Source organism: Coenobita brevimanus, chromosome 74 (genome assembly GCF_032717465.1).
Source record: "Coenobita brevimanus isolate Jiangsu-jjx chromosome 74, ASM3271746v2, whole genome shotgun sequence".
Taxonomy (NCBI): domain Eukaryota; kingdom Metazoa; phylum Arthropoda; class Malacostraca; order Decapoda; family Coenobitidae; genus Coenobita; species Coenobita brevimanus.
In genome coordinates this window covers 11640094-11667653 of record NC_137027.1, presented here as the reverse complement: position 1 = coordinate 11667653, position 27560 = coordinate 11640094, and the positions used below count along the sequence as shown (strand labels likewise).

The 27560-nt window shown below is 40.2% G+C and overlaps 1 protein-coding gene across 1 annotated transcript; it reads left to right on the top strand.

The window, feature by feature from the left end:
• The first annotated feature begins 365 nt into the window (after positions 1–365).
• LOC145407690 (protein CIP2A) lies at positions 366–25786 on the top strand. The gene is made up of 17 exons (XM_080278556.1): positions 366–470; positions 2600–2778; positions 2913–3027; positions 7236–7406; positions 7639–7752; positions 8158–8294; positions 8585–8740; positions 10108–10234; positions 11179–11420; positions 13750–13900; positions 14427–14542; positions 17484–17661; positions 19477–19629; positions 20687–20821; positions 21509–21686; positions 22808–22926; positions 25616–25786. The coding sequence occupies exons 1-17, from the start codon at positions 366–368 to the stop codon at positions 25784–25786; spliced, it is 2547 nt and encodes an 848-aa protein (XP_080134682.1).
• The last annotated feature ends 1774 nt before the right edge of the window (positions 25787–27560 follow it).

The window sequence follows — 27560 nt, the reverse complement described above, 5'->3', positions numbered from 1 at the left end:
GTAGGAAGAATAAACAGGAAGATGTTATTGTAGTGAGAGTTGGCTTTTATACAAATGGAGATGCCAGCTCTAGTCTGAGATGCAATGGTTGGTGTACATGTGCCTCCAAGAGATTCCGGGCATTAATTTGCAGATGAATAATGTATTTAAGAGTTGATTGAGAAGGGAAGCTATTAAAACATGTCGGTAATGTTAATGCTTCCGGTACCGGTACTTTACAGTACAGTATATATATGTACTGTAACAGCCGGCCTGTATGCGCCTGACATCAGTGGGCAGCTCTGTTATACACACCCAAGCTGTGTTTGGGGGGTTTAGTTAACTGAGCCTACTGTACAGAAGTCTTGTGCCTGCAGAATTCCACCATGGGCAGCACCAACCCACAGATCAAGAACTTTATCACCATCGCCTATGACTACCTCCGCAGTAGGACTGACAAGAACCTCATCCAGCTCCAGCGCCACCTTCAGGTACAGTCTGAGATAAAGTTGACTTACCCTGAGAGTATAGTAGTTTTTAAGCTGATTAGACAGTGGGTTTAGTTCCACACCCACATCTTACACCCTTCCAAAGCTCATCGTATGTTACTGAATTGGTCCTGATCTTTAGGTCAGACAGACTGAGGAAGAGTGTTCCAGATTGATCTGTAGCATACATGAAAGGGCGAGACTGTAGCTGAATGAGTGCTGTGTGTGCGCTATACTGGGAGAAAAGTAGTCAGAAAATATAAAAAACATTAATCAGAATAGTAGCAATAAAAGACAGAGAAATACAACATTGCATTTACCTATTTGTAGTATACAGGAATTGAGCAATGCTCGTGTTGTCCTGTCTCCATATCCACATTTATCAAGTCTACCTTTACACACATGAATGTTTTTCTCATGCACCACCTCTTTGTCTAAGTCGTTCCAAATATTTAAGTATTTACCTAATATACCTAATTGTGATATACACGGAATGTACTATGCTCGTGGGTTTCCGTCGCTGTTTCTCAATAAGTCGAATTTAACTTTAAACTCGTTTAAGTTTCTAGACTGGACAATCTCTTTGTCCAGGCTATTCCGTAAGTTTATACTTCTGTAAGGAAAGCTATATTTCTTGATATCCTTCAGGCAGCTTGACTTTTTCAATTTCATTCCATGTCCTCTTGTTACTCTCTTATCCCATACAAACAGATCTTCTTTGTCAATTTTATCTACTCCCACCATGGTCCTGAACACCGCAATCATGTCTCCCCTCTTTCTCCTTTCCTCTAACGAAGGCAAATCCAGTTTTTCCAGCCTCTCTCTGTATGACAGGTCTGTCAGACTGGGGACCATCTTGGTTGCTGTTCTTTGTATTCTCTCAATCTTGTTTATATCTTTCTTTTTGTGTGGGGACCACACTACCGCTGCATATTCTAACCTGGGGCGGATCATGGCCACTATCAATTTTTTCATCATTTCCTCATCCATATAATGAAATGCTACTCTTATGTTAGTCAAGAGTTTATAAGTCTCTCCAACTATCTTGTTAATGTGCTTTTCTGGTGACAAACTATCTTGGACCAGCACTCCCAAATCTTTCTCTTCTCTCCTTTTTGTGATTAATTCATTACCCAAAAAATAATTCAGTGATGGTCTCCTGGTACTTTTACCCATTTCCAATATTTTACATTTCTTTACATTAAATTTCATTTCCCACGTCCGGCTCCAATTGTGTATCCTATCCAAATCCTCCTGCAGTATTTTACAATCCTCCTCAACCTCTATCTTCCTCAAGATCTTTACATCATCAGCAAACAGACTTGCATAACTGTTCACTCCATCTACCATATCATTTACGTAAATCAGGAACATTACTGGCGCCAACACTGAGCCTTGAGGGACTCCACTTGTTACTTCCCTCCATCCAGACATCTTTTCCTTTATTACTGTCCTCATTTGTCTGTCTCTCAAAAAGTCTCTCATCCATTCCAGAAGTTTCCCCTTTCGTCCTCCTATATATTCTAGTTTCCACATTAGTCTCTTATGAGGTACCTTGTCAAAGGCCTTCTCTAAGTCTAAGTACACACAGTCCACCCAACCATCTCTCTCCTGTACCACATCAATTGCTCTTGAGTAAAAGCTCAACAAGTTAGAAACACATGACCTTCCACTTCTGAATCCAAACTGACATTCAGCCAAAATATTCATCTATTGTGATGAAGAGAGAGGGGCTGTGTGGTGTACAGTGTTATAATATCCTTTCTTTGCACTCTACTCATATTCCTCAGCATTCCTATTTCCACTGGTCTTATTCTTGACATTTCACACTCATGCCATGTCAAAGTCTCACGCCTGTTAAATTAATGTGGGCACCACTGCCCTTTCATGCAGTCCTCATGCAACCACTGTACTATATTTCTGTTTCCCACCAATGAATTGAGTGAGAAGATCCAAGGAAAAGGAAAGACTAACAAAAATGTAGGAAAACCATTAGCAGAGTGTCAAGTGAAATTCATCATACATCCATTTATTCAGCATTTAAGCCTTCAACTTCTTTTTTCTTTTTAACTCCATCCAGCAAGCATTAACCATCTATTATATGCATTTCTACATTTCATTAATTTTTTCAGATACTGTCAGTGGTCAACGAGCTTCGTATATTTGAACCAACATCTATGGAAACGTTGGAGTTTTACATGTGCCTGGAGAAGTTTCTAGAGCCATCACAACCCAGCTCACCTGTAGCATGGAAAGTTATAACACTCTTGTCCCACATCAGCCAATCCAAGACAATCTGCAGTGCTCTGAGGTAAGAATTTGTTGGTTTCTACAATATCATTTCTCGTGTGTGTGTGTGTATGCATATTTTATTATAATCCTTTTGAACCATTCCTTTATATTATATGGTAATCCATATGTCATATTTTTCTTTCATTGTTTCAGAGATGACATCAAGATTGTCCCTGTACTATCAGAATATTACTTAAACTCCAAGCTTAGTAAGGACAAGCAACTCAAGACCCTGAACTTAATTGAGAAACTTTCATACAGACTGAAGGTTAGTGCAGAGTGTACTGGTACTTTGCTGATAATGTTAGTATTGTTGTAAACTTTTGATGATCATTTCAGTAGAGCCTGTCATTCTTAAAACTTTGTTAGATGTGGAGTTACCTTGAGTGTGGTTATCATCATATACATCTCCAACACTTTCAGAGGTGTACGGTGGGGAGGGCGAAGTTGAATCATATTCATGTTACTTTGTTTTAGTGGCTCATCGCCATCACTGAAATGCAAAGGAAGAAAAATGTCAAGAATAAGGCAGAGCAGTGGAAGACCGGTTGTAGCAGTCCTTTGGCCATATTATACCTAAATACACTATACCTCCTTTTTATGAAGTAGGATTATAATGTGCTGCTCTAGCTGAGTAATATGTACCAGTTCTTGCATTGTCATGTATGGTATGGGCTACGTGAACACTGATCAGCAACCAAGACTAGGAATTTGTATGCAAAGTTGTGTTCTCTCTCTCATGGACAGTTTAAAGGCAGATCATCTGGTAGCTTAGATGTAATTTAAGTCAATTAAATGTTCCAAAATATTACAGCTATTTCCATACAGCTGGTTCAGTATATTAGCGTAACTGGCAAATCAGCTTAGGTAGCAGTGGGACTTACCTATGCAGTCTTTATAGCTAGTTTATTGGTGATATTACCTCTACAGTCTGAGGATATATTTTCAAATATTCATGTGACTGTCAGACAATTTTATTCCACTTAGGAAGCACCTCTGTTCATGAAGGGGATAATGAGGGCTATATTTAACTCCTCCAGTGGCAGTTTGAAAATTCTCTCAAAGCTGAATAAAATGTTGAATCATCATCACCATCCGGACCTTCTTTCTCACGCAAGGGCAGGGTGAGGAGTAGCAACGTCCAGACAGCACAAACTTGCCCAGTCAAATAGGCCACACTTCCATTCACTCATCATTCAAGCCCACGGAATCCTGGCCCTACTGGATACGCCAAAAACATTCACCACATTCTGCTGCTTCACGCCGACGTATCTGATTGAGTCATTCCGGACGCTGCCATGGTCACAAGGGGTGCCAAAATCCCTGATCATGCACATCTCCTCACAACATTCATCCAGCCAGCTTGATCTCAGTTTCCTAGCCTCACTGACTTCCAAACCTCTCTTCCTCAAACACTCATCCACCATATCTCTCCACCTTCTCCTTGGCCTGCCTCGCCTCCTCCCTCCCTCAGATTCGCTCAGGTATTACCTTTTTCACCACTCTATTGTTATCCATTCTTTCCACATGACCATACTATCTCAGGATACTCTCTTTGATTCTGGTGTCCACCGACTCCCTCACTCCGCACCTTTCACGAATCACATTATTTCGTATCCTATCCACCCTCTGTACTCCACATACATTCTTCAGCAGTCCCATCTCCACTGCTCTTACTCTTGACTTTTCATTTTCATGCCACACCATAGTCTCACACCCATATGTTAAAGTTGGCACCAACACACCCTCATGTAAGCCTTGTGCAGCTGCAACACTCAAGCCTCTGTTTGTTATCAAGGCCTTCATTGCACCAGCTACTTTTCTTCCTTGTGTAACTCTACATTCCACTTCTTTTTCACATTTTCCTCTCTTTTCTATCACTGTACCTAAGTATTTGAACTCTCACCATTTTTAGTCTCTCTCCATTCACTGTGACATCACACTGGGAGTCACCTTCTCTCTCAGTAACCATCACTTTACTCTTCTCTACATTTACTCTCAAGGCATAATGCTCACAGACATCAGCAAAATACTCTGCACTAGCCTACCAAGTTCTTGTCTGGTACTTGCAAGCAGTACTGCATCATCAGCATACAACAAATTTTAGATATTCCATCTATCACCATTCATTACCAATGCCATCCCTCTCTCCATTACTCGTGTTTTTACTACTCTCATCACCCCATCCATGTATATATTGAATAACCATGGGGACATCACACAACCTTGTTGCACGCCCACACCGATCGTGAACCATTCACTTAGATGCCCATTAACCCATACACATGCTTTGCTACCATCATAAAAACTCTTGACAGCACCTATCAGCTTACAATCTACACCGTACATGCACAAAACTTTCCACAATCCCTCTCTGTCTACTTTGTCGTATGCATTTTCCAGATCCATGAATGTTATAAAGACCTTATGGTCCTTCTCACAAGCCATCTCTGCTATCTGTCTCACTGCAAATACTTGATCCACACATCCTCTGCCACTCCTAAAGCCACCCTGTTCATCACTCAGTAGGACTTCTGATACCTCTCTTACTTTCTCTATAATAATTCTTCCATATACCTTCCCTACCACACTCAGTAAACGTATGCCACAATAATTCTTGCACTCACTTCGCTCACCTTTACTTTTGTACAGGGATACAATCACAGCCTTTTTCCACTCTGCAGGCACAGTTTCCCTCTTCCATGCCTTCTTACATATCTCCAACAAGCACTTCATTCCACTCTCTCCACTACACTTAAGCATCTCTGCATACACCTCATCAACCCCAGCTGCTTTCCCATTTTTCAGCCATTTCACAGCACTCTTCACCTGCATGAATAAGCTATCAGATATATCATTGGATTGAAGGAGTTAACATAAAAAAATTGAGTGTGGTAGGGAAGGTATATGGAAGAATTGTTATAGAGAAAGTAAGAGAGATATTGGAAGTCCTAATGAGTGACGAACAGAGTGGCTTGAGGAGTGGTAGAGGATGTATAGATCAAATATTTGCAGTAAGACAGATAGTGGAGAAGGCATGTGAGAAGTTCTATAAGGAGTTTATGGCATTTATAGATCTGGAAAAAGCATATGACAAAATAGACAGAGAAGGATTGTGGAAGGTTTTGCACATCTACGGTGTAGATGGTAAGCTGCTAGGTCCCGTCAAGAGTTTTTGTGATGGTAGTGAGGCATGTGCAAAGGTAAATGGGCATCTAAGTGATTGGTTCACGATCAGTGTGGGCCTGCGACAGGGTTGTATGATGTCCTCATGGTTATTCAATATATATATGGATGGGGTGATGAGAAAAGTAAAAACACGAGTAATGGAGAAAGGTATAGCATTGGTAATGAATAGTGATGGATGGAATATCTCATATTTGTTGTATGCTGATGATGCAGTGCTACTTGCAAACACTGGACAAGAGCTTGGTAGACTAGTGCAGAGTTTTGTACAGTAGATGTCTGTGAGTTTTGTGCCTTGAGAGTAAATGTAGAAAAAAGTAAAGTGATGGTTCTTGAGAGAGAAGGTGTCTGCCAGTGTGATGTTACAGTGAACAGAGAGAGACTGGAATTAGTGAAAGAGTTCAAATACCTGGTTACAGTGATAGAAAAGAGAGGAAAATGTGCAGAAGAAGTGAAAAGTAGAGTAACACAAGGAAGGGAAGTAGCTGGTGCTATGAACCATAGACCTTGACAAAAAACAGAGGCTTCAGTGTTGCAGCTGCACAAGACTTACATGAAGGAGTGTTAGTGCCAATTTTAACATATGGGTGTGAGACTATGGTGTGGCATGAAAATGAAAGGCAAGAGTAAGAGCAGTGGAGATGGGACTGCTGAGGAATGTATGTGGAGTACAGAGAGTGGATAGGATACTGAATAATGTGATTCATGAAAGATGCTGAGTGAGGAAGTCTGTGGACACCAGAATCGAAGAGAGTGTACTGAGATAGTTTGGTCATATGGAGAATGTGGATGACAATAGAGTGGTGAAAAAGGCATATCTGAGTGAATATGAAGGAGGGAGAAGACGAAGTAGGCCAAGAAAATGGTTGGGGGAGATGGTGGATGAGTGTGTGAGGAAGAGAGGTTTGGAAGTTGGTGAGGCTAAGGGACTGAAGAGACTGAGCTGGCTGGATGAATTTTGTGCAGAGAAGTGCATGGCCAGGGATTTGGCACCCCTTTTTAACATGACAGCATTCAGACTGACTCTGTTAGATAGGTATATATGAAGCTGCAGTACATGGTGAAAGTTTTTTGGTCTATCTGATGGAACCAGGATTCTGTGGGCTTGAATGATGAATGAATGGAAATGTGGCCCATTGAATTGGGCAGACTTAGGCTGTCTGGACATTGCTACTCCTCACCCTGCCCTAGCGTGGGAAAGGAAGTTCGGATGATGATGATGAAATCTATCTATGATATCTACTTGTCTGTAGCCAGACACCTTACCATATTTGTTTCTGTGTTTCATAGGTGGTGAGGACAGAGGCATGGGTATTGAAGATGGTGCCAGAGCTGGTGAGACTGGGCACTGATGGTAACTTGGGTGACGACCTCCTCCTTCCTGCACTCAAAACACTCGTTAACCTTTGCCGTGCCAACCCTCCCGTCCTTCAGTGTCTCCATACCGTACATAATAAAAAGGTAACTATTGTTTACACCCTTTACACTCATTTGGTCTAAAGGTGTCATCGCTCCCTCTTTAGTGCTAGGTGGTAACAAGAGATTAAAATACAGTATGGTACTTGTCACAAAGATAAACAATGGAACAATTGTAGAGTTGTAATGTTTTCTTCTGCCACTGAGCTACATGAAATACTCTACAACAGGACAAAATTGTGGACAAGCTTTTATGTGTGTCACCTCTGTTTATCAGGCCCTGGTGCACAAGCTGACAGACATGAAGACAGCCACAATCAACATCCGACTGCTGGCCACAGAACTCATGTTTTATATGAATTCTTTAATTCCCGTTGTTGATGCTGAGTTGGTAAGTTTTTTCTTTTTTCTGGTTTCCTGGTAATAGATGTTTATTTTTATTTACATTTTTATAAATCTGATAGCATCATTGTCCACCACCTACGCAAGCAGGTTGATAGTTCTAACCCTACGTGAAAGGGGAAATTCATGTTCTGAATGCTAAGAAAACTACTCTTAGGTCTGTATTCTCATTGGTTTGGGGGGCTTCCTGGTACCTTTTTTTTACCTGTTTATCCGTCAGGTATTATAATATATTCTTGTATGATGTTTACACAGTCTGTGTTAATACTTTGTAAGACTGTGAAAAATATGTCAGCAGACTAATGAGAATAATGCTGAACATAGTGGAAAAGCCATTGAAAAATTGAATTTCAAGTATACCTCATGAGTAACATGCACTTCTCATACGTAACAGATGGAATACATTTTGGATACGATCTTCACTGCTACAACGGATGGCTTAATTGAGAGCAACATATCCTTACTTCAGCATTCTGCAGATGTTTTTGGAGAACTTATATCACACTCGAGCATAGGAGAACACTTGAGAGCGTAAGTTTGATAAACACTTTTAAAGTGTAGTGTGCAGCTTTGAGATGTTTCCATTACATAGATTGTGAATTACCAGTCACAGTTTTCTGTAAATAACTTATACTTGATATCAGGATAAGAATAGAAATGATTTCTCTTAAGTACAGCAATTAGTGTTTCTTTCAACAGACCAGACAAAACTGTGCCAGTTTTTGCATCAAGATATGTTGCTATAAGAAGGCTACTGTTAACACAGTTGGGAATTAAAGAAGAAATGATAGGCAGTGTAGCTCATTCTCACCAACACACAGGTATGAGAAGTACGGAGCATACGTAGAACGTATTGCAGATGGCTTGGTGCCTGAGACGCCTGAAGGACTGGTGGAACCCATCATGGATCTTCTGTGTCATCTCCTCCATCTTGACCACCCACACATCCACCCATTTTATGATTGCCTCTTCTCAAAGTATGTTCCTTCAGTAAAAACTTATGTACTGTCACAGTCAAAATTTGCTGATACTTCTCTGCAAGGTTTGACAGTGGAAGTTATGTGAAATATTTTATATGACAGCAGTACAGTATGTTGCATGACAGCAGAGTTAGAGAAGGAAGGATACTCAGATGTTTGGAAAGGAATGAAAAATACTGAAGGGAGGACATAGTGTTGCAAGAGGATTGTTTGCAAAATTTTGCTCATAAGTCTACAGTGCGTATGTATATATATATATATATATATATATATATACACACACACAATATTTTTTCCCTGTATTTACAGTAGTTAACCTTTAACCTTGTATGTACAGTAGAAAAGGATGTTGGTTAATAGCCTCCTTCAGTTTAATGTGTTGTCTGTCTTTTAGTAAAATGATGAAATATAAAAAAGCTTTAAATCCATCCATCCATCCTTCATCCAATCCTCTGTTGCCCAAAGAGGAACATAGCAGCCTATGGCTAAGCAAGTTGGCCCTGACATTTAAGATGAGAGTGACCAGCCTCATTCATCCCTGAGTGGCATTACATGAGCAATAAACCCCAACCACCCCTCAGATATAAACCTACACAGGCTCAATCCGATTGGAGCCCCTTAATTACCCACTAAACCATCACGCGCCTTAATTTGGTTATATGGTTACCACCCAGCATAGTAAATAGTTTCCTGGTGTAAAGGAAACCATTAGGCTCGTCACTCAGTGTAGAGTCACCCGTAGGCAGAACAAAGAGGAAAGAATGAAAAAAAGACAGAAGAGGATGGAAAGAAGAGAGAAAAGGGCAGACACCTGAAAGCAGCACTACACTGAGTGAGTGGATGGTGAATGCCCCCACCTACCACCAAGCTTTTAATATTTTAGTAAATTAAGGAGCTGTTGAGTTTGCTTGTGATTAATCGAAAAGTTATTTTTGTGTTGGCGATAAGTGTTATCTTGTGCTTTTACCCCCTCTTTTGTGAGCCAGAAGCATATCTTACATGAAATGCTTCACCTAAAGTATTAATTTATGTACACGTATATTAGATTTAAGTGAGGCCTGACTGTAGATAAAGATAATAGTGAGGTGGTTTGGCCATGTGGAGAGGATGGAGGGTGAAAGACTGACAAAGAGAGTGTATGTGAGTGAGGTGGAGGGGGAAAGAGGGAGGGGGAGGCCGAGGATGAGATGGAGAGATGGGGTGGAGAGGTATATGAGAGAGGGGGGTGTGAGTTGGGAGCAGGGGAGTGAAATGGCGGGGGACAGGGCGACTTGGAGGCGATTTGTTTGTGGCCACCCCAAACGGGATTGAGGCGTCTGGCAATAGATAGATAGATATCAAAAAAAGACATTATTCACTTCCAGAGCAGTGACTTGGATGGAGTCTGAGGTATGTGGTGTTGCTGCAGTGAAGGTTGTCCAGAGTCTTGTTAATAAAAATGATGGTACTGTCAGCTCTGCACATATGAACAGCATCATCAGTGTTCTTAAGGTATAATTCTACACATTTTCTATTGATAGATTACAGTATGTTGACTTGCATCAAAACTAACCTGTGTCTGCTGTAATGGAACATAAGTATGTATGTTTAGAAAGGTGGTAATACTAGGGGCAGTGTTCTGTTGTAGATAGGAAACTTACTAACCTCTCTTCCTTACCAGTTGTTTCTGTGTCAGATGCACTAATATATTATGAACATATGTCAATGTAGAAATGATAAGAGATAGCATACAAGAGAATAATAAGCACTCACCATTAAGGATGAGGTGCTTGGATGCCTCCTAAGTTAATACGAATGCAGCCCAAAAAGTAGGGTTAGGATGGATGTAAATGATTGTTTTATTTATTTATTTATTTTTATGTAAGGAAGAAGTAACCAAAGACAAGAAGTTCACAAGACTGTTCCCTCCAAGAAAAAACAAAAACAAGATAACAGAGATCCAAATTAGAAAGGTGTTGCAGTTGGGAGTAATTTTAGGAAAATGGTGCAGCTAGAAATACTCTGTGGCTCCGACAAATTGTGTCAGACAGGAAACTATTTGGCCATTTTGATGCTTGTTCTGATGTTTATTCAGCTTTGTCACAGATATGTGGTTGATAAACCTTCTTTGTGTATATCAGTGTGATCTGAAACTTCACTCTTAAAAGATAAATAGGTATTATATTAAAACATTATGAAATAACACACCATCATATTGTTACTACTTTGTACCTTACTCAGCATGAGGCCCCACTGTTGTTGCTGATTATAGGTTAATGATGATGATTATCAGTGGACCAATTCCATAAACCTAACTACAAGTAGCAAAGGTCATAATTGTTGGTGAGAAAAATACCTCGTTTAGTAAGATGTGAAACATTTTAATTACTGTATGTGATCCATATATGGCCTCATAGCAGTGATTTTGTGTAACATAATACTGCAATAATTTTCAGGTGACACTGAAACCTGATGATGCAGTGATGAGTGCTGGACAGTTGCATCACATCATAGCAGTCCTGACCCTGCTGGAAGGACTATGTCAGAAGGATGTTGCACTTCATCTCATGCTAGCTGTTGACCTTCCTCCCTCCATCTTTTCTGTTCTCCTCAACAAGATAATGAATATTGATTCCAATCTCCCAAATGGTGTTGCAGACTCATTTTGTAGCCCTAGTATTGAGGCCACTTCCAGTAGGTTAGTTAAAACATGTAGTGTGTTTATTTTAGCATTTCAAGCAAGCTTTTCTTTTTTCATTCTTGACTCTAGACCATCCTTTTAGTTATTTTTGTTGTTGTTGCTTGAGCAAAAGAAGGCCTGTTACTGGGTATGGTAACATAACACCTGCACAGGTATTTCGTTAACTTGATGTTCTCAGCATCATATTATTTCCCTAGTTAATACTGCCTTATGCAGCTTACTCCATGCATAAAGTAATACTGTATTGCATGCAGCTTGTTTGTATTTTTGAAGATGTGTTTTAGATTTATGGGAACCATACTGTGTAATCATAATATACATTAGTGGGAGGTGAAGGAAAAATCACAGGTGAATTTATGAGTCTTTTGTAGGATAGGATTGTTAGTTTGAAGTGAAGAAATTTTTTTACAAGTTAGCTTGTCAGTCTTGTGTGGGAGTGAAATGCGACAGCTGCAGGCATAAGTAGGATGGATGGCATGAGTAAAAAAAAAATTTATGGAAGAGGAGCCAGTAAAAGTGAATTTTGTTATTGCTGAAAGGGTAGATACATTGAGATGGTATGGAAATCTTCAAATAATGCACATAGATAGGGTGGCAGAGGAAGTTTTGCAAAGGAATGAGGGTACAGTACTTTTACAAGAGAAATGCCATATATGGTTGTTGCTGTTGTCTGTCTGGTTGAGCATACCCACTGACCACAGGTACACAACTGCTTCTGTGGGGCAGTCCTACGGGTACAGTACAGTACATACACTACGTAGGGATCTGGTACCTCCTCTTGGTAGACAGCGCTTCACCGGGGTTGGGCCAGAGTCTCTCCCACAGTGCGGTGCAGGGCAGTGTAGGGAAGTTTGGCTCACTGGTGGGTGCTGCAGCTGCTTCACCCCATATGTGGTATGAAAGTAGAGTGGAACACATTATTAATCCTTTAAATTTGATGATGTATTTATTTTATTATTATTTTTTTTTTTACCATCATCATCATCATCTAATCCTGTGTTGTCCCACGAGGAAGGTAGTAGCCTGGGACTAGGTAAGTTGGTCCTGACAGTTAAGGTGAGAGTGACCAGCCTTACTCATCCCTGAGTGGCATTACTTGAGCATTAAACCCCAGTCACCTCTTAGATATAAACCTACACCAGCTCAATCCAGCTGGAGCACCTTAATAACCCACTAAACCACCAGACACCATAATTTGATTACATAGTTACCACCCTGTGAAGTAAATGGTTTCATGGTGTACAGGAAACCATTTGGCTTGTCACTTATTGTAGAATCACCCACAGACAGAAGAGGAAAGCAAAGAGGAAAGAGCCAAAAGAGGAATGAAGGTAGGAAGAGAGGAAAGGACAGTCTCCTGGGAGCAGCACTACATCGAGTGAGTGGATGGTGAATGCCCCCACCTGCCACCTTACCAACAAATGATGTTATTCAGCTTGAGAAAAAGCACTATTTATATCTAACTACTGTTTGAACAAACCTCCAAAAGCATATAGATGATTGCTCACCATCCACCCACTCGATGTAGTGCTGTTGTGAAGTGCTTGCCCTTTCCTCTCTTCCTTCCTTCTTTCCATCCTTCCTCTTCTGTCAGTCTTTCTTTCCCTCTTTCCTCCTCCTCCTCCTGTCTACTGGTGAGTCTACACTGAGTGACAAGCCAAATGGTTTCCTGTACACCAGGAAACCAGTTACTACACTGGGTGGTACTATATAACCAAATTATGTACCATATGACCAAATTATGGCACCAGGTGGTTTAGTGGGTAATTACAGCACTCCAGTTGGCTTGAGCCTGTGTAGGCTTATATCCAAGGGGCGATTGGGGTTTATTGTTTGCATAATGCCACTCAGGGATGGGAGAGGCTGGTCACTCTCAACTTAAATGTCAGGACCAACTTGCCTAGCCCTGAGCTTCTACTCTCCTCATGGGGCAACACTGGATTAGATGACGAATGAATGAATGAGTGTATGTCATAGTGGTATCGTGAATGGTCAGCTGAGAGACAGCAGTAGCTGAAGGCATTGGTGATGTGATGCATAGGGGAAGATTGAGGAGGTATGGGCATGCAGAGAGAAAGGTGGATGAATACTGGGTGATATGATCTAGGAGTGTGAATGTGGAGCACCAAAAGGTAAATCTAAAAAGATTTGGGATGTGCTCCTACAAAATGACCTCAGGGTTCAGGCACTGAATGGAGATGCTATCAGAAATTGTGTAACTTGGAAAATTACCATGAGGTGTAGAGAGTGAGTTACTGATGATGAAAGTGGTGTGTATAAATCTAATTGAATTCAACTTGACATCCAGCCGGCAAATGATGTGCAGCCAGAGGAGTCTTGCAAACATCTCAGTCCTCTCTGTAAATGACATAAAGGCCAGCATTGGAGAAGTGGTGTCTCAGGCAGTGGTAATTGTGCTTTCTGTGGTCAAGATGCTCGGGAACCAAAATGCAGAGTTCATGCTTGAGTACAGCAAGGTAGGAGATCTTCATTATTCACAGAGGTTTTTCGTTCGTGATTACAACAGTTTGTCAACTTTCTGGCTGCAGTTAATTTCCGTACACTAAATAAGACTGTCCATCATAAGCTGGAATGAAATATATACAACACAATTTATTCTCATGATAGTTGCATCATTGTCATTATAGTTTCTGAACATTTTTAGTGCCCTAACATTATTTTGGGTATAATAAGCCCTTATATATTCACCTGTTGTTCACTTTTTTTTTTTTTTTTTTTTTTTTTTTTTTTTTTACTCCCATAGCCTGAAGATGTCTTCTTGTCATTATTCTTGATGCTTCCACATGACTTTACTCAACATAAGAGAACACATAAAGATTGCCTCTTGTATTGCTACCTATAAAGCTGATTTACCAGTTTTCCTTGTTTTATGGTGGCTGCTGGTTGTATGAAAAATTGGTGATATTTTGAAACATCCATGATAAGTTATGAAACAGCATATAATAGGAAATGCATTTTACATCACTCCAACTCTTTTTGCAGATGCTGAACAACCAGCCTGTGATGGTTCATCTAGTAAGATGTGAGCGAAGTAACTCTTCAGATTTTGTATCCAGGGCAGTCTGTCTTATGACAGAAGGAACTATTCCCACTGACAGGTTTGTTGGTGATTTTGTATTCCAGTATGTTTTTTCTCAGGTCTGAAGAGTAAGAAATTTCAGTTGACAAGAAATGAACGAGGTAATCTTTTGCTGAATGTATCATCATCATCGTCATCATCTGGACCTCCTTGTCCACCCTAGGGCAGGGTGAGGAGTAGCAACATCCAGGCAGCCCAAGTTTGCCCACTCCAATGGGCCACACATCCATTCACTCTTCATTCAATCCCCTGGTATCCTGGCTTTATCTGATATGCCAAAAACTTTCACCTCATTTTGTAGCTTCACACAAACATATCTGATAGAGTCAGTCTGAACACTGTCATATTAAAAAGGGGTGCCAAATCCCTGATCATTCACTTCTCACAACATTCATCCAGCCAGCTTGATCTCTTGTCAGTCCCCTAGCCTCACTGACTTCCATACCCCTCTTCCTCACACACTGATCCACCATATCTCTCCACCTTCTCCTTGGCCTATCTCGCCTCCTCCCTCCTTCAAATTTGCTCATGTACAGTATACATTTTTAACCACTCTGTTGTCATCCATTCCCTTCACATGGCCATACCATCTCAGTACACTGTTTTCAGTTCTGGTGCCCACAGACTTCCTAACTCTGCCTCTTTCACAAATCACATTATTTCATATCCTGTCCACTCACTGTACTCCACATACACTCCTCAGCAGTCCATCTCCACTGCTCTCACTCTTGACTTTTCATTTTCATGTCCCACCATAGTCTTACATGCATATGTTACAGTTGACACTAACATTCCTTCATGTAAGCCTCGCACAGCTGCAGCACTCAAGCCTCTGTTTCTTATCAAGGCCTTCATAGCACCAGCTACCTTCCTTCATTGTGTCAGTCTACATTCCACTTCTTTTGCACATTTTTCTCTCATTTTCTATCACTGTACGCAGGTATTTGAACTCTCTCACCAGTTCCAGTTTCTCTCAGTTCATTGTAATATCACAATGGGAGTAACCTTCTCTCTCGATTTACCATTACTTCACTCTTTTCTGTATTTACTCTCATGGCTGAATAGTCTTTTCTATATTTTCTCTCAAGGCTGAATGTATAATTTTCATTATTTTCATCACCCAGACCAGTTTTCATACTGAAAGATGTGGATCTAGAAATAAGGGAGATACTGAAGTGGGAGAACCATCATTAGCATGCCTAATGAAATGGGCCATATACACGTATCATCAAACATTTGGAATCCTGGTTCAGTTATCAAATATAGATAAAAGTGCCCTTCTTTAGTTATTCTTTTCCATGTTAAGAATTAACAGTAGGGTTAGGATGATGACTGTGATGATGATTTGTGTAAATTACTGTGTAAAATAAGAGGGGATGGAGATATTAAGTGGTGCTGTTTACTTTGAGTCACATGTGGAAAGAGATAGGATAACTGTGCTTTATGTCTACCCACTTAGTACTGTATACATACAAACATACATCATTTAATCCTGTGTTGCCCAATGAGGAATGTCGGAGCTTGGGGCTAGGCAAGTTGGTTCTGACATTTGAGATGAGAGTGGCCAGCCTCACTCATCCCTGGTGGCATTATGTGAGCAATAAACCACAACCGCCCCTTGGATATAAGTCAACACAGGCTCAATCCGGTTGGAGCACCTTAATTTCGCACTGAACCATCAGGCGCCATAGTTTGGTTATGAGGTTACCATCCAGCATAGTAAATGGTTTCCTGGTGTACAAGAAACCATTTGGCCTGTCACTCAGTGTAGAGTCACCAGTAGACAGAAGGAAGAGGAAAGAAAGAATGAAAAGAAGGACAGAAGAGGAAGGAGGAAAGACGGAAGGAAGAGAGGAAAGGGCAGCAACCCGAGTGCAGCACCACATCGAGTGAGTGGATGGTGAGCGCCCCCACCTACCACCAATTCTGCATACAATATACCTTACTGTATAAGAGAGACTTAGAATGAAGGTGGTGTTAAATGTAGTTACTATAGTTTTTTTTTTTTTTTCTTTCCTAAATTTATCGTTTGTGCATTGTTTCCATCTAGTGCTAAAAGCTGCAGCCATGTAGTACTACCATCGGGTTGTTGTCTTTTCACAGGAGGTGGCCAGTCTCCTGGTGCCTGAAGTTTTATAGCACTGTGAGAAATCCCTTTTAGGGGGGTGTGAGCTAGGAGCAGGGCAGTGAAATGGCGGTGGACAGGGCGACATGGAGACTATTTGTTTGTTGTCACCTCTTACGGGATTAAGGTGTCTGGCAATAGATAGATAGAAATCCCTTACTGTAGATGTTTCATGCCAGTTGCACCGGAGTGCTGTAGCTTTTCCTCAGTTGCTTATGGATTATTCAGATATTAGTAGGCATATGTAATGCTTTTATAAGCCAGTTAATCTTGTAAATCCAGCTGTGGTCCATTTTAGTTTACATTTCCTGCTACTGTTTGATTTTATTCACCCTAGGAAAGATATTTCATATTGAAGAGTTTTATTAAGACTATATCTATACCCCCTCCATTTTGAAACATCTATCCTAAGCTAAATGATATTGTTAGAGGGCAAGAATACAGTGAAAATTACATGGGTTTAAAGGGTGAGCACCTCTTGAAGCTCACAGGTCTTTGAACAGTATTAGAACTGATGTTCATCTGATGCTGAAATACTGCACTGCACTACAGTTTTGACTGGAGATAGTGCTGAAATTTCTAACCAAACTGGGATAATAGCTGTGCACTATAATACAAAAATACAGGTGCTAGAGAGGGGCACCTTCATGTGGTGGCACCAATGTAAGTGGGTGGTTTCATTGCCTGATTATAGATACATCCCTCACTTCTCACCCTGTACCCTAGGGATTGCAGAAGGGCAACTTCAGCCTGTAGTCCACTGGGTTAACATTCAGATGAGCGTAGGGTTGCAACTAATACAACTACAGTAATGCAGATTGCATTATCTTTTCAGCTTGAGTGAGCTTGTGAGAGTATCAGAGGAAGCAAATTCATCTCAGTCCACGAATGGGGAAGATCCAAGAGAGAGGTTCTATAGACCAGAATCTTTTCAACAGCTATTTTCACCCGAGAACGAAAAAAATGCTGAATGTATGATATCACGTCTGAGGGGCAGTGTTGATAAAATGGAGGTAGGTTTATTGTAGTCTTTCACATGAGAGGTTAAGAAATAGGGCAAAGCTTTCCAGAATTATTAATCAGGCAATCTTGTTCAGATTTATGTAAAGATGTGTGATTGGCCCAACTACGCAGTGCCAGAAATTCTGAAACACTGAATGATGTTTACAGATGCTGCTGCATTGCTTGCTAATATTGAATAGGAGCTTTACAGACTGAATCAGAGTTTTATGAATGTCTGTAAACAGCATGGTTTGAAAGTAGGGGTAGCAAAGAATGAAGTGATGGCTGTAGAGAGGGAAAGTTACTCTCAATATGATGTGCTGGTGAAAAAAAATGGACTGGTGCTGAAGTTTATGCACTTCAGTGTAATAATAGAAAAAAGGGTAAATATGTAAAGATAGTTGAGAGAGTCAAGTTGCTCCAAAAAATAAAATTGCTATTGTCATGGTCTTCATACCAAACAGAGGTCTGACTGTGAAGGATGCAGGAGGATTGCCACATATAAGTGGGAAACTTTGGTTTGATATGGGTGTGAAAAGGTTAAAAGTAAGATCATTGGATATGGGACACGAGGAATATTTGTGTGAGCTGCATAGATTGGACAGAGCAAACAAAAATGTGATCAGTGAAGGACATGGAGCATGAGGAAGTCTGTTGATAAAAGGGTAGAAGAGATTATGCTTAGATGCTGTGATCATACAGAGGTGGATCTAGATAGAGTGGTAAAAGGGTATATGTGAATGAATTGGAAGATGAGAAGAGGCATGGTAAGCCAAGAAGAATGTTGGAAGGGGCATGGTAAGCTCAAAGAATGTGGATGCTTATGGTAAATTAGCTAATGAGAAATGAGGCATGAAAGTTGATGAGGTTACAGAGTTGACAGGGGATCATATTGGTTTGACACAGCATGTGTAGAGCAGACAACAAGGATTTAATGCCTGTTTTTAACTTGGTAGTTGTTAGACTGACCATCAGGCAGGTTTATATGAAGCATATCTGTGAACAATATACTGTATATATACAGAAAAAATGTGTAGATGGTTAAGCAAATAGAAGTACATACATACATACATTATCTACTCCTTTGTTGCCCCATGAGGAGCATGGAAGCCTGGGGCTAGGCAAGTTGGTCCTGACATTTAAGATGAGAGTGACCAGCCTCACTCATCCCTGATTGGCATTATGTGAGCAATAAACCCCAACCATCCCTTGGATGGAAACCTACACAGGCTCAATTCAGTCGGAGCACCATAATTGCCCACTAAACCACCAGGTGCCATAGTTTGGTCATATGGTTACCACCCAGCATAGTAAATGGTTTCCTGGTGTACAGAAAACTACTTGGTTTGTCACGCATTGTAGAGTCACCTGTAGACAGAAGGAAGAGGAAAGAAAGACAGGAGGAGGGAAGGAAAGAAGAAAGGAAGAGAGGACAGAGCAGTTACCCAAAAGCAGCACTACATTGAGTGAGTGGATGGTGAGTGCCCCCACCTACAGAGAGCTCATAAATTGTGCTGGTATTACTGTATTAGTATTTAGGATAATGAATGAATTTAAATGTTTATCCTTTGTATGGAACTTGGGATAGTAAAGTATATGTGCATGATTATCAGAGATGGAAAGCTCCAGTGATTAACGTGTCCCACAACATGGCCAGCTTGTGGATGCTGAGGCAGTATCTTGAAGTGATGAGCACGAGTATTTTTATTATTATTATTATTATTTTTTTAGTAGCTCTTAACCTGAATTATTAGTTGTTTACTATATATTAAACTGACAACAAATAAATATTACCTGTAACATATGAAAGTACTAATATTTTTCAGATCAAGGACTCTGCTTTAATTGATGTGATGGAAATGTATGAGTATAAACTTGCAGCCATGGCCCATGTGGAAGATGCTCTGCAGAAAGCTCTTACAGCATCTGATGCAATGAATAGACAGATTCATAACTTTCTCCTCCAAACAAGGGTCCAGGTTTGTGACATTTTATTGTTAATCTTCTTCTCATGCATCATCCTATCCTGTGTGGTCCCATCAGGAGCCTAGATATCCAGGGCAAGGCTATTTTGTTTATTAGCTTTTATTTTGTAAGGTGGAGCTGTGGCCTGTATTAGGAATAGATTATTTTTATGGACCCGTAATGCATCTGGTTGTAAAGTGCTACATATTTAAAAAGTGTCCTCCAATTAGGAACATTGCTTTGGTACCTGAAGAGGGGAGTTGACTGTGTACTTCTGCCAGTACTAATCCTAATTTTGTGTCTTCTCTTTTTTTTGTGTTTCTGTATCATACCCACCTCATTAGATGGTAGCAATTAGTGCTGGAATGATGATGATGATGATAATCAATATGTGTACAATATAAGCAGCACTGCCATGGTATTTGTGTGCTTAGCTTTTCTTTTCCTAAAATATGTTTCGCTGTGATACTTAATGGGTGTATAACTGTGTCAGAGGAACAGAAATGTGTGTGTAACATCAAGCAATTTTTCAGAAGTAACTTGCATTCTGTTAATACAAAAATTATTAAATTTTGATTCGGGTTCAGAGAAGAGACCTAAGGTTCAAGGGACTTGACAGGAATGCTGTTGAAGATCAGCATAACCGTGGTTGTGACCATCAAATGAAGAAGGCTAATCCATGTTTTTCTGGAACACTGTCTTGCATAATATATACCAGGTATTTGTTTAAAGCTAGATTCTGTTTGACAGAGGAAAACCTTGTGTACTCAGCGGATTAAATGTTTATATCAGTTACCCGGTATCTTTTTTTTTAGAGCCCTTCCCGATAAAACCACCAACTCAAAGCCAATCGGCCACCCCTTATGTGATTATGGCGTCTGGCTGTAGATATATAGATGTATAGGTAGACGTAGCTATATTTTTCACTTTGCCTATCACAGATAATTTTTTCAGCTTCACTAGCACCAACAGGTTGTGCAGTTGTATTGTATGCTTTATTTGATTGCTGTTTCTATATGAATATGTATATTTGTGTGTGTATGTACATGCCCATGCATTTTCTTCCCCCAGAATGACTGTCTGCGTGGATTGCTGTGCAGGCAAGAAGAGCGATTACAAGAAGTCCTGAAGGACAAAGCTGATATTGTGGCTGGTTTGTCCCAAGTCAAGGAGTCAGCCAGGCAACAGAGAGAGAGCTTTCGAAATGTAAGTACAATACCATAAATTGGCTGTGCGCCTGCCGTTTGATGAATCAGAGTGCTGTATATATGGCAGGAAAATTTGTATCTGCAGTAGATGATTATTTACTGATTTGATGCAAAGCAATGGGTAACACTGGTTTCATAGTTTTGCACATGGATCTTTAGATGGAGCACAGTGTGATAAGCATTGAATGTATTCTAATGCAGAAGATTTATATGATGGCCAATACATGATAATGAACAAGAGAAAGGGTATTACAATGCCAGGATAATCTTCCCCTTCATGTGCTGTGCCATGGGGAAGTGATTATTAATTAACTAGACAAGGTGAAAGAAAGGAGATAGTTTCAGAATACAGTACCAGTAATTTACATTTATTTTTCTTCCAAGGTGTTCTGAAGATGGGAAACAACTCGGCAAACAGGAAACTGTTTTGGAAGGAGGTGCAAAAAATGTAGGAATGGGTATGAGGAAAGAAGTAAAAATGTAAGGAGTTAAAATTGAAGACAAGTGGTGCTCACATTATTGTAGGGTGTAATTTTGGTATGGCTCGGTCTTCTTGTTTTCTGGATCACACCTCACCCCATCCTTAGGTGGGAGAGGGGGGACAGGATGCTGATGGTTACAGTGATTTAGGTAGGCAAAGATAATGTACCATCACTTTACTTATGGAATCTTGGTTGCATTGCAGGAAAAGGCTTCATTTGAAAGGCAAAAACAAGAGCTTAAGAGAGAAGTTGCCAGCTTAAAAGAGTCACTTGACAGCCGAGATGAAAAAATTGCCAAGCTTCAGCGGCAGGTCAGCGAGGCCAACCAGGAAAGCAAAACCCTTCACAAGCTGATCAAGGAGGAGCAGGACCGATTCCAGAGTAAGGGTTATAGACCTGCAGGGGTCAGAGTTGCTATACAGTCGGGTTACTTTTATGAAAAACGGATCAGATAATGATTGATTGTATGCTGTATCAAAAAATGAGGCATCATCGGGGATTTTAGTGATAACATACACAAAACTGGCGGTCGTGTATCGAAAAGAGGATGTTAAATGTTAGGGTGACCTATTCTCATTGGTTAAGGAGGCCTTCCTGTTGTTTCTCACAGGTTTATATCTGTCATGGTACTGTATGTTAGTTGTTTTTTGTGTGCTGTTCATGCAGTCTGTGTTGGTGTATTAGAGATATAAATAGCTTACAAGAGGATAATTTAGTTGTAATATGCAAGTGTAATCACTTAGGAAGAAATGCAACTAATCCTTCTAACCTGATGAGAACACAGGTAAAATTATTGTTGACTTTGGAGGCTTTCTAGCACCTCTTCCTCAGTTATTTGCCTTGCATATTACACCATAACATTCTCTTGATATGTGATCCTTGCTTAAAAACAAGCATATTAATATTTATTTACATTGTTCAGAAATAACCAGGTAAAGATAAGGTGCTGGGGAGTTTCTTTAATTAACAAGAAGATGAACCCAAGAGTCATGCTCACAATGCTTAACCCTTTCAGTGTGGTGATGTGTTTTTTGCAATTTATTTTTGGTAGCTACAGTATTTGCAGTTTTACTCAGTTATCAGTGAAAGGGGTTAACAAAGGCTTCATATAACCTCTCTAGTTTGAAAAGTCTCCCATTAACTGAATACAAGAATCTGGAGATGGCAAGAGTAGAATAAAGATCAGGTCACTGCAATGAAGGGGTTAAGCTTTTAATCATGAAGGGTAAAGAAAGCCCCTAATTTTTACAAATATTATGGTTACTGTCTGTTTATAGCCAGATTCCTTAATCCTGTAAGGAGTGGCCATAACCTAGAGGTAGCAGTTAGTAAATTAAAGACACATCTGGATGAAGGATTGTATAATTTGTGAAATGGTTCAAATGAAAAAAGGTATATTACCAGTTAGTGCTTATGATCATTACATGCAGTGTTTGTTCTGTAATTACAATATATTTTTGTACATTGATGGTCTTGTTACATTCAGAGCTTGAATTTTGCAGAGGCTTTGGATGCTAATCAGAAATTAGAAGAAGAAATGAAAAAAGGTCGACGAGAGTATGATGACCTTCAGCGGGAGAATCAAAGGGTTGAGAAGGAGAAGACACAGCTCAGAGATGAGGTAAGGTCTTAAATGTGTTAGTGTACAAACTTTGAAATCCCAGAATTTTCAGTAGATTTTGTCAGTAATTTATAATCTAGACATCTATCAAGAGAATTAAGAATGAACCAGGAAGGGAAGCTCCTGCTACTTGGATGAGCTCTCATGTGCTGTAACCTCCAGAGTGAAAAATAAATTTTTGTACTTGTCATACATCATCATCATCCATTCCTGTGTTGCCCCATGAGGAGTGTAGGAGCCTGGGGCTAGGCAAATTGGTCTTTACATTTAAGATGAGAGTGACCAGCCTCACTCATCCCTGAGTGGCATTGTTTGAGCAGTAAACCCCAACCACCCCTTGGATATAAACCGACACAGGCTAAATCCAGTTGGAGCACCGTAATTACCTACAAAATCACGAGGCACCGTAGTTTGGTTATATGGTAACCACCCAGTGCAGTATATGGTTTTATGGTGTACAGGAAACCATTTGGCTTGTCACAGTGTAGAGCCACCCATAGACAGAAGGAAGAGTAAAGAAAGAGAGAAGAGGAAGGAAGGAAGAGAGGAAAGGGCAGCCACTTGAGAGCAGCACTACATTGAGTGAGTGAATGGTGAGCTCCCTCACCTACCACTATTACTATCAAAAGTTTATTTTGCATTCGGTAAGGTAATGGTAAGACACGAGATAAAACTGAAACATTGTATGTGGATGTTTCAGTGCCTAGGTGACTCAGCTGAAGTAGTCGTTCTGTCAGAGAGCTGAATTCAGCTCCCATGACCTTTACTGTAGCTATATTATAACTTTTCACAGATGTACCTTACATCCAGTCATTCAACTTCCAAGAGCTTATAATTCTTTAGCTACTCCACCCCAGAGGCAGTGATTCACACAAAATTGTTTCATATGATAGCCTTTTTCAGTGCTTGAGAGTTGAGACCCTTCTGTCAACTTCCCGAGCTTGAAAAAGGGTGCAAGTCTTTCATATGCATCGCCACCCCATCTCACTCGTTCACTTACCATACTGAGCCATCATCATCTTGGCCCTTCATGCTTCCTCCCATCTGCTTACAAATATCCTCTTCACCACCTATTTCTTGTTCTTTCTGTGTGACCAAACTAAACATTCTTTCTCTTTGATCATTAAAAGTTCTTGCCATACTGTATGTGTTTCACCAGGCTGTACGTCTTATCCTGTCTAAGCTCTGCAACCAGCAAACTACACATTGTAGCATTAAAAACTGCCACTCAGCCTTTGCAATCAAAGACAAAGGTTTGTCTATACCTCCACTGCGTCTGCTTCACATTTAGGCATATCTGTCACTTTCCATCTAGATGCATCATATCAGAAAGCATCAGCTGTGGGCAGAGAAACATACCAAACATCTCTCATCTTTGACATATGAACCAGCAGAGGAAAATAATAAGTACAAGAAATGAAATATTACAATGTAAACTTCTGTCCCCAACTGGCTGTACTCTGCTTTAACCAGGTATACAGTTACCAGCTGTCCATCTTGAATGCCAAGCTGTGGAAAGAGATTACCACGAGAACATGGTTCTACTTACAAAAAGTGCTATGGAGAGGATACAGGGCCATAGTATTGTCTTACTCTGCCATTGTGTGAGAAATAAGCTGCTGCAGTACAAAAATCTTTGCCAAGTTAAGATAACTGAACAACAGATGTTTTGGAATGCCAGAATGTTTTGCCCCATCTTGTAGTGCCACCCATTAACTCGAAGACTAACCCCTTCAGTATGGTGATGTATTTTTTAAAAATTCTTGTTACCATCAAATTCTAGTCAGCTTGGAAGAGATTTTTCAAACTGGAGGAGCTAGAAATAGCCTTCATTAATTCCCTCAGTGCTGGAGGTCCAACTTAAGTTGAATTAAACAATCTGGGAATTGCAGTAATAGACATAGAAATATGCCTCTGGATTCAGGACACAGAAATATTTAAATTTTTTGTTGGTTACCACTTACCAATCTTGTCAGTCACATTCTCAGAGGTTTGATAATTCCTCATGAGGCAGCTTTCTAATATCCATTACCATTAAATCCACAACAGAGTAGAGAATAAATATACTGTATGTCCTTTTCACCATCCTGTTGATGCCCATTCCTTTATGACCATACTTTATAAGCACACATCCTTCTACATCATGATCATAGACATCCTCACTTAGTATTTTCCAAGAATCTCCAAATGGGATCTGGTTCCAGTAGTCAGGTTCATCTTGTTTCCACAAGTGTGGTCTGGTCTTGTCCTGGTAGCCACAGTATTTTAACCATAGTCTAGTCATTCAGGCTGATTCCAGTCAGTTTCAGTAATCTGGTCCAAGAGACTATTTCTGACACTTTTCTGGTCAGGCTCCAGCTTTAATAAGAGGAGAGAGGTCAGCAGTATGAAACTGTTCACTTATCAGATAATCAGTAATTAGCCTCCTGATATCTTCTCCTCCGATTCCAGTTTGGTGAACTACTTCTGGCAATTTTGTTCTTGTTCAGTCAAGTTCCAGCTGTGTTCTTATCTAAGCCTGCAAGTGCAGCCCACATGTGTTTATTAATGGTAACAGTTTCCTGGCTGTCACACCTAACTTTTCAGACTCATACCATAAGCAAGTTTACTTAGTCACTATGTATTTTACAGATCCATAAAACACTGTATTGTGCTTCTCACATTGTGTTGTATAATGATTGATTTACAGATCAAAGAGCTGGAAATGCTGGTGCGCAGCCATGAAGATGCTATGTCTGCCAAGGAGAATGAACTGGAAATTGTGACCAAGAAATTCACTGAGCTGAAACGAATCCAGGACATGATCCATAACATTTCATCAGGCAAAATAGGAAACTTGTATGAGCCAAATAAATCATAGTGATGACCAGCTGAGGATGATGATGAATTAGTGATTTACTGGTATTTCAGCATCATTATCTTCTTTATCTTTTTTCATCATTCCATAGGAAGCTATTATCAAGGCTGTACTGTACTGTACGGTACATTCCTATGTAGTTTGTGTACTAATTGTTTTGTGAATGAATTTTGCTGTAATAGTGTGATTGAGTCCAGCATATACAACAGCTTATGATAGTTCATGGGGTTTTGTGTGTGTGGATGAATTTAGTCCATACCATTTTTTGGACAAGGAGTCTCTGGCCATGTGATAACACTGACATTGATAGTTCTGATGAGTATCTGTTTGCATTGTCATGTTCTTAGTCATGACTCAGTTTAGAAAGGGATGGGGATTGGATTCACCCACATTCACACAGATCCTCAAGGCCTTGTGAGCTACAGTTTAGTTTGTGAGGTGCTTCTTCTCCTGTGTGTGTGTGTGTGTGTGTGTGTGTGTGTGTGTGTGTGTGTGTGTGCGCGCGTGTGTGTGTGCGCGCGCGCGCGCGCGCGTGCGTGCGTGTGTGTGCGCGTGTGCGCATGTGTGCACATGTGAGAGTGAGTGAGTGAGTGAAAGTGTGAGTGTGTGGTGCATGCACATGTGCATGCGTGAATTTTGTGTGTGTACTGGTGTGTATATTTTAATTCTTTTGTTGGTTGACTGCATACTTGGCATTCCATGAATACTTGATGATAAACAACACAAAGTGAATTAGATGAATGGAAATACTGCGGTTAGTGCCAGAGGTGAGATCATGCACATGCATTGTTCATTGTTAATCACTTAATAAACTGCATATTCTTATAAAATAAGTATGCCGTTGTGGTGTTTTGTGATTTTTCACTCAAAGCAACATTTTCTTGCGATACACCTGCAGTGGACAAGTGGGGAATTACTACACCGGAGAAAACTATCAGCAAGGTGCCCAGTGAGAGTATGTGCATCTGTTCACTTCTTCAAAGCTTCAAAATTGTCTTCGTCATATAAGTTGGCAGTCTCACCTCGTGTCATTTAATAATAACAGGCTGGTGAACTGTCTCTTAATTTATATTTAAATCTGCTCATGATATTATTAGGTTTTGAAGTTAGAAATGATTAGATTATTTAAAGCCCCCATTCATGAACAAAAAGCATGCCTCACTTACAGCTGTTTCACTCAGAGCTGCATTTTGCCTGTACAGTATACATGCAAGACAACAAGTAACTGTACCTTCTAAGAGTAAGGAATCATTATTGTTATGAAAAAGACAATATTATCTATACAGATTTATTACAAAAATTCATCTATACTGTCTTAAGATACAAAGATCAAGAAATTCAGACAGCATAGTATTGTGCATGAACTGGACCAATGGCAATTAAAAATGGAAAACACTTTAACACCATGTTCACATTACACAACTGACATACATGGAAGACAATTTACACATCAGCATAACATTTCCATTTGCTTGAAAACCATATTTCCATAATTAATCTAACTTGACAAAAGATCCCTAACCCCCTGCATCTTAGTGATGGCTAAGTACAATCAGCTTGCTAGGCTGATCTGACTTGTTACCCATGAGTTTCATCTCTACCTCATGACTACAGCTCATAGTTTCATATAACCATGACTTTGTATTAAAGTTATAAGTGACCCAGTTCTGTTGGGTCACTTATTCATCATCATCCGGACCTCCTTTCCCACCCAAGGGCAGGGTGAGGAGTAGCAATGTCCAGACAGCACAAACTTGCCCAATCCAAATAGGCCACG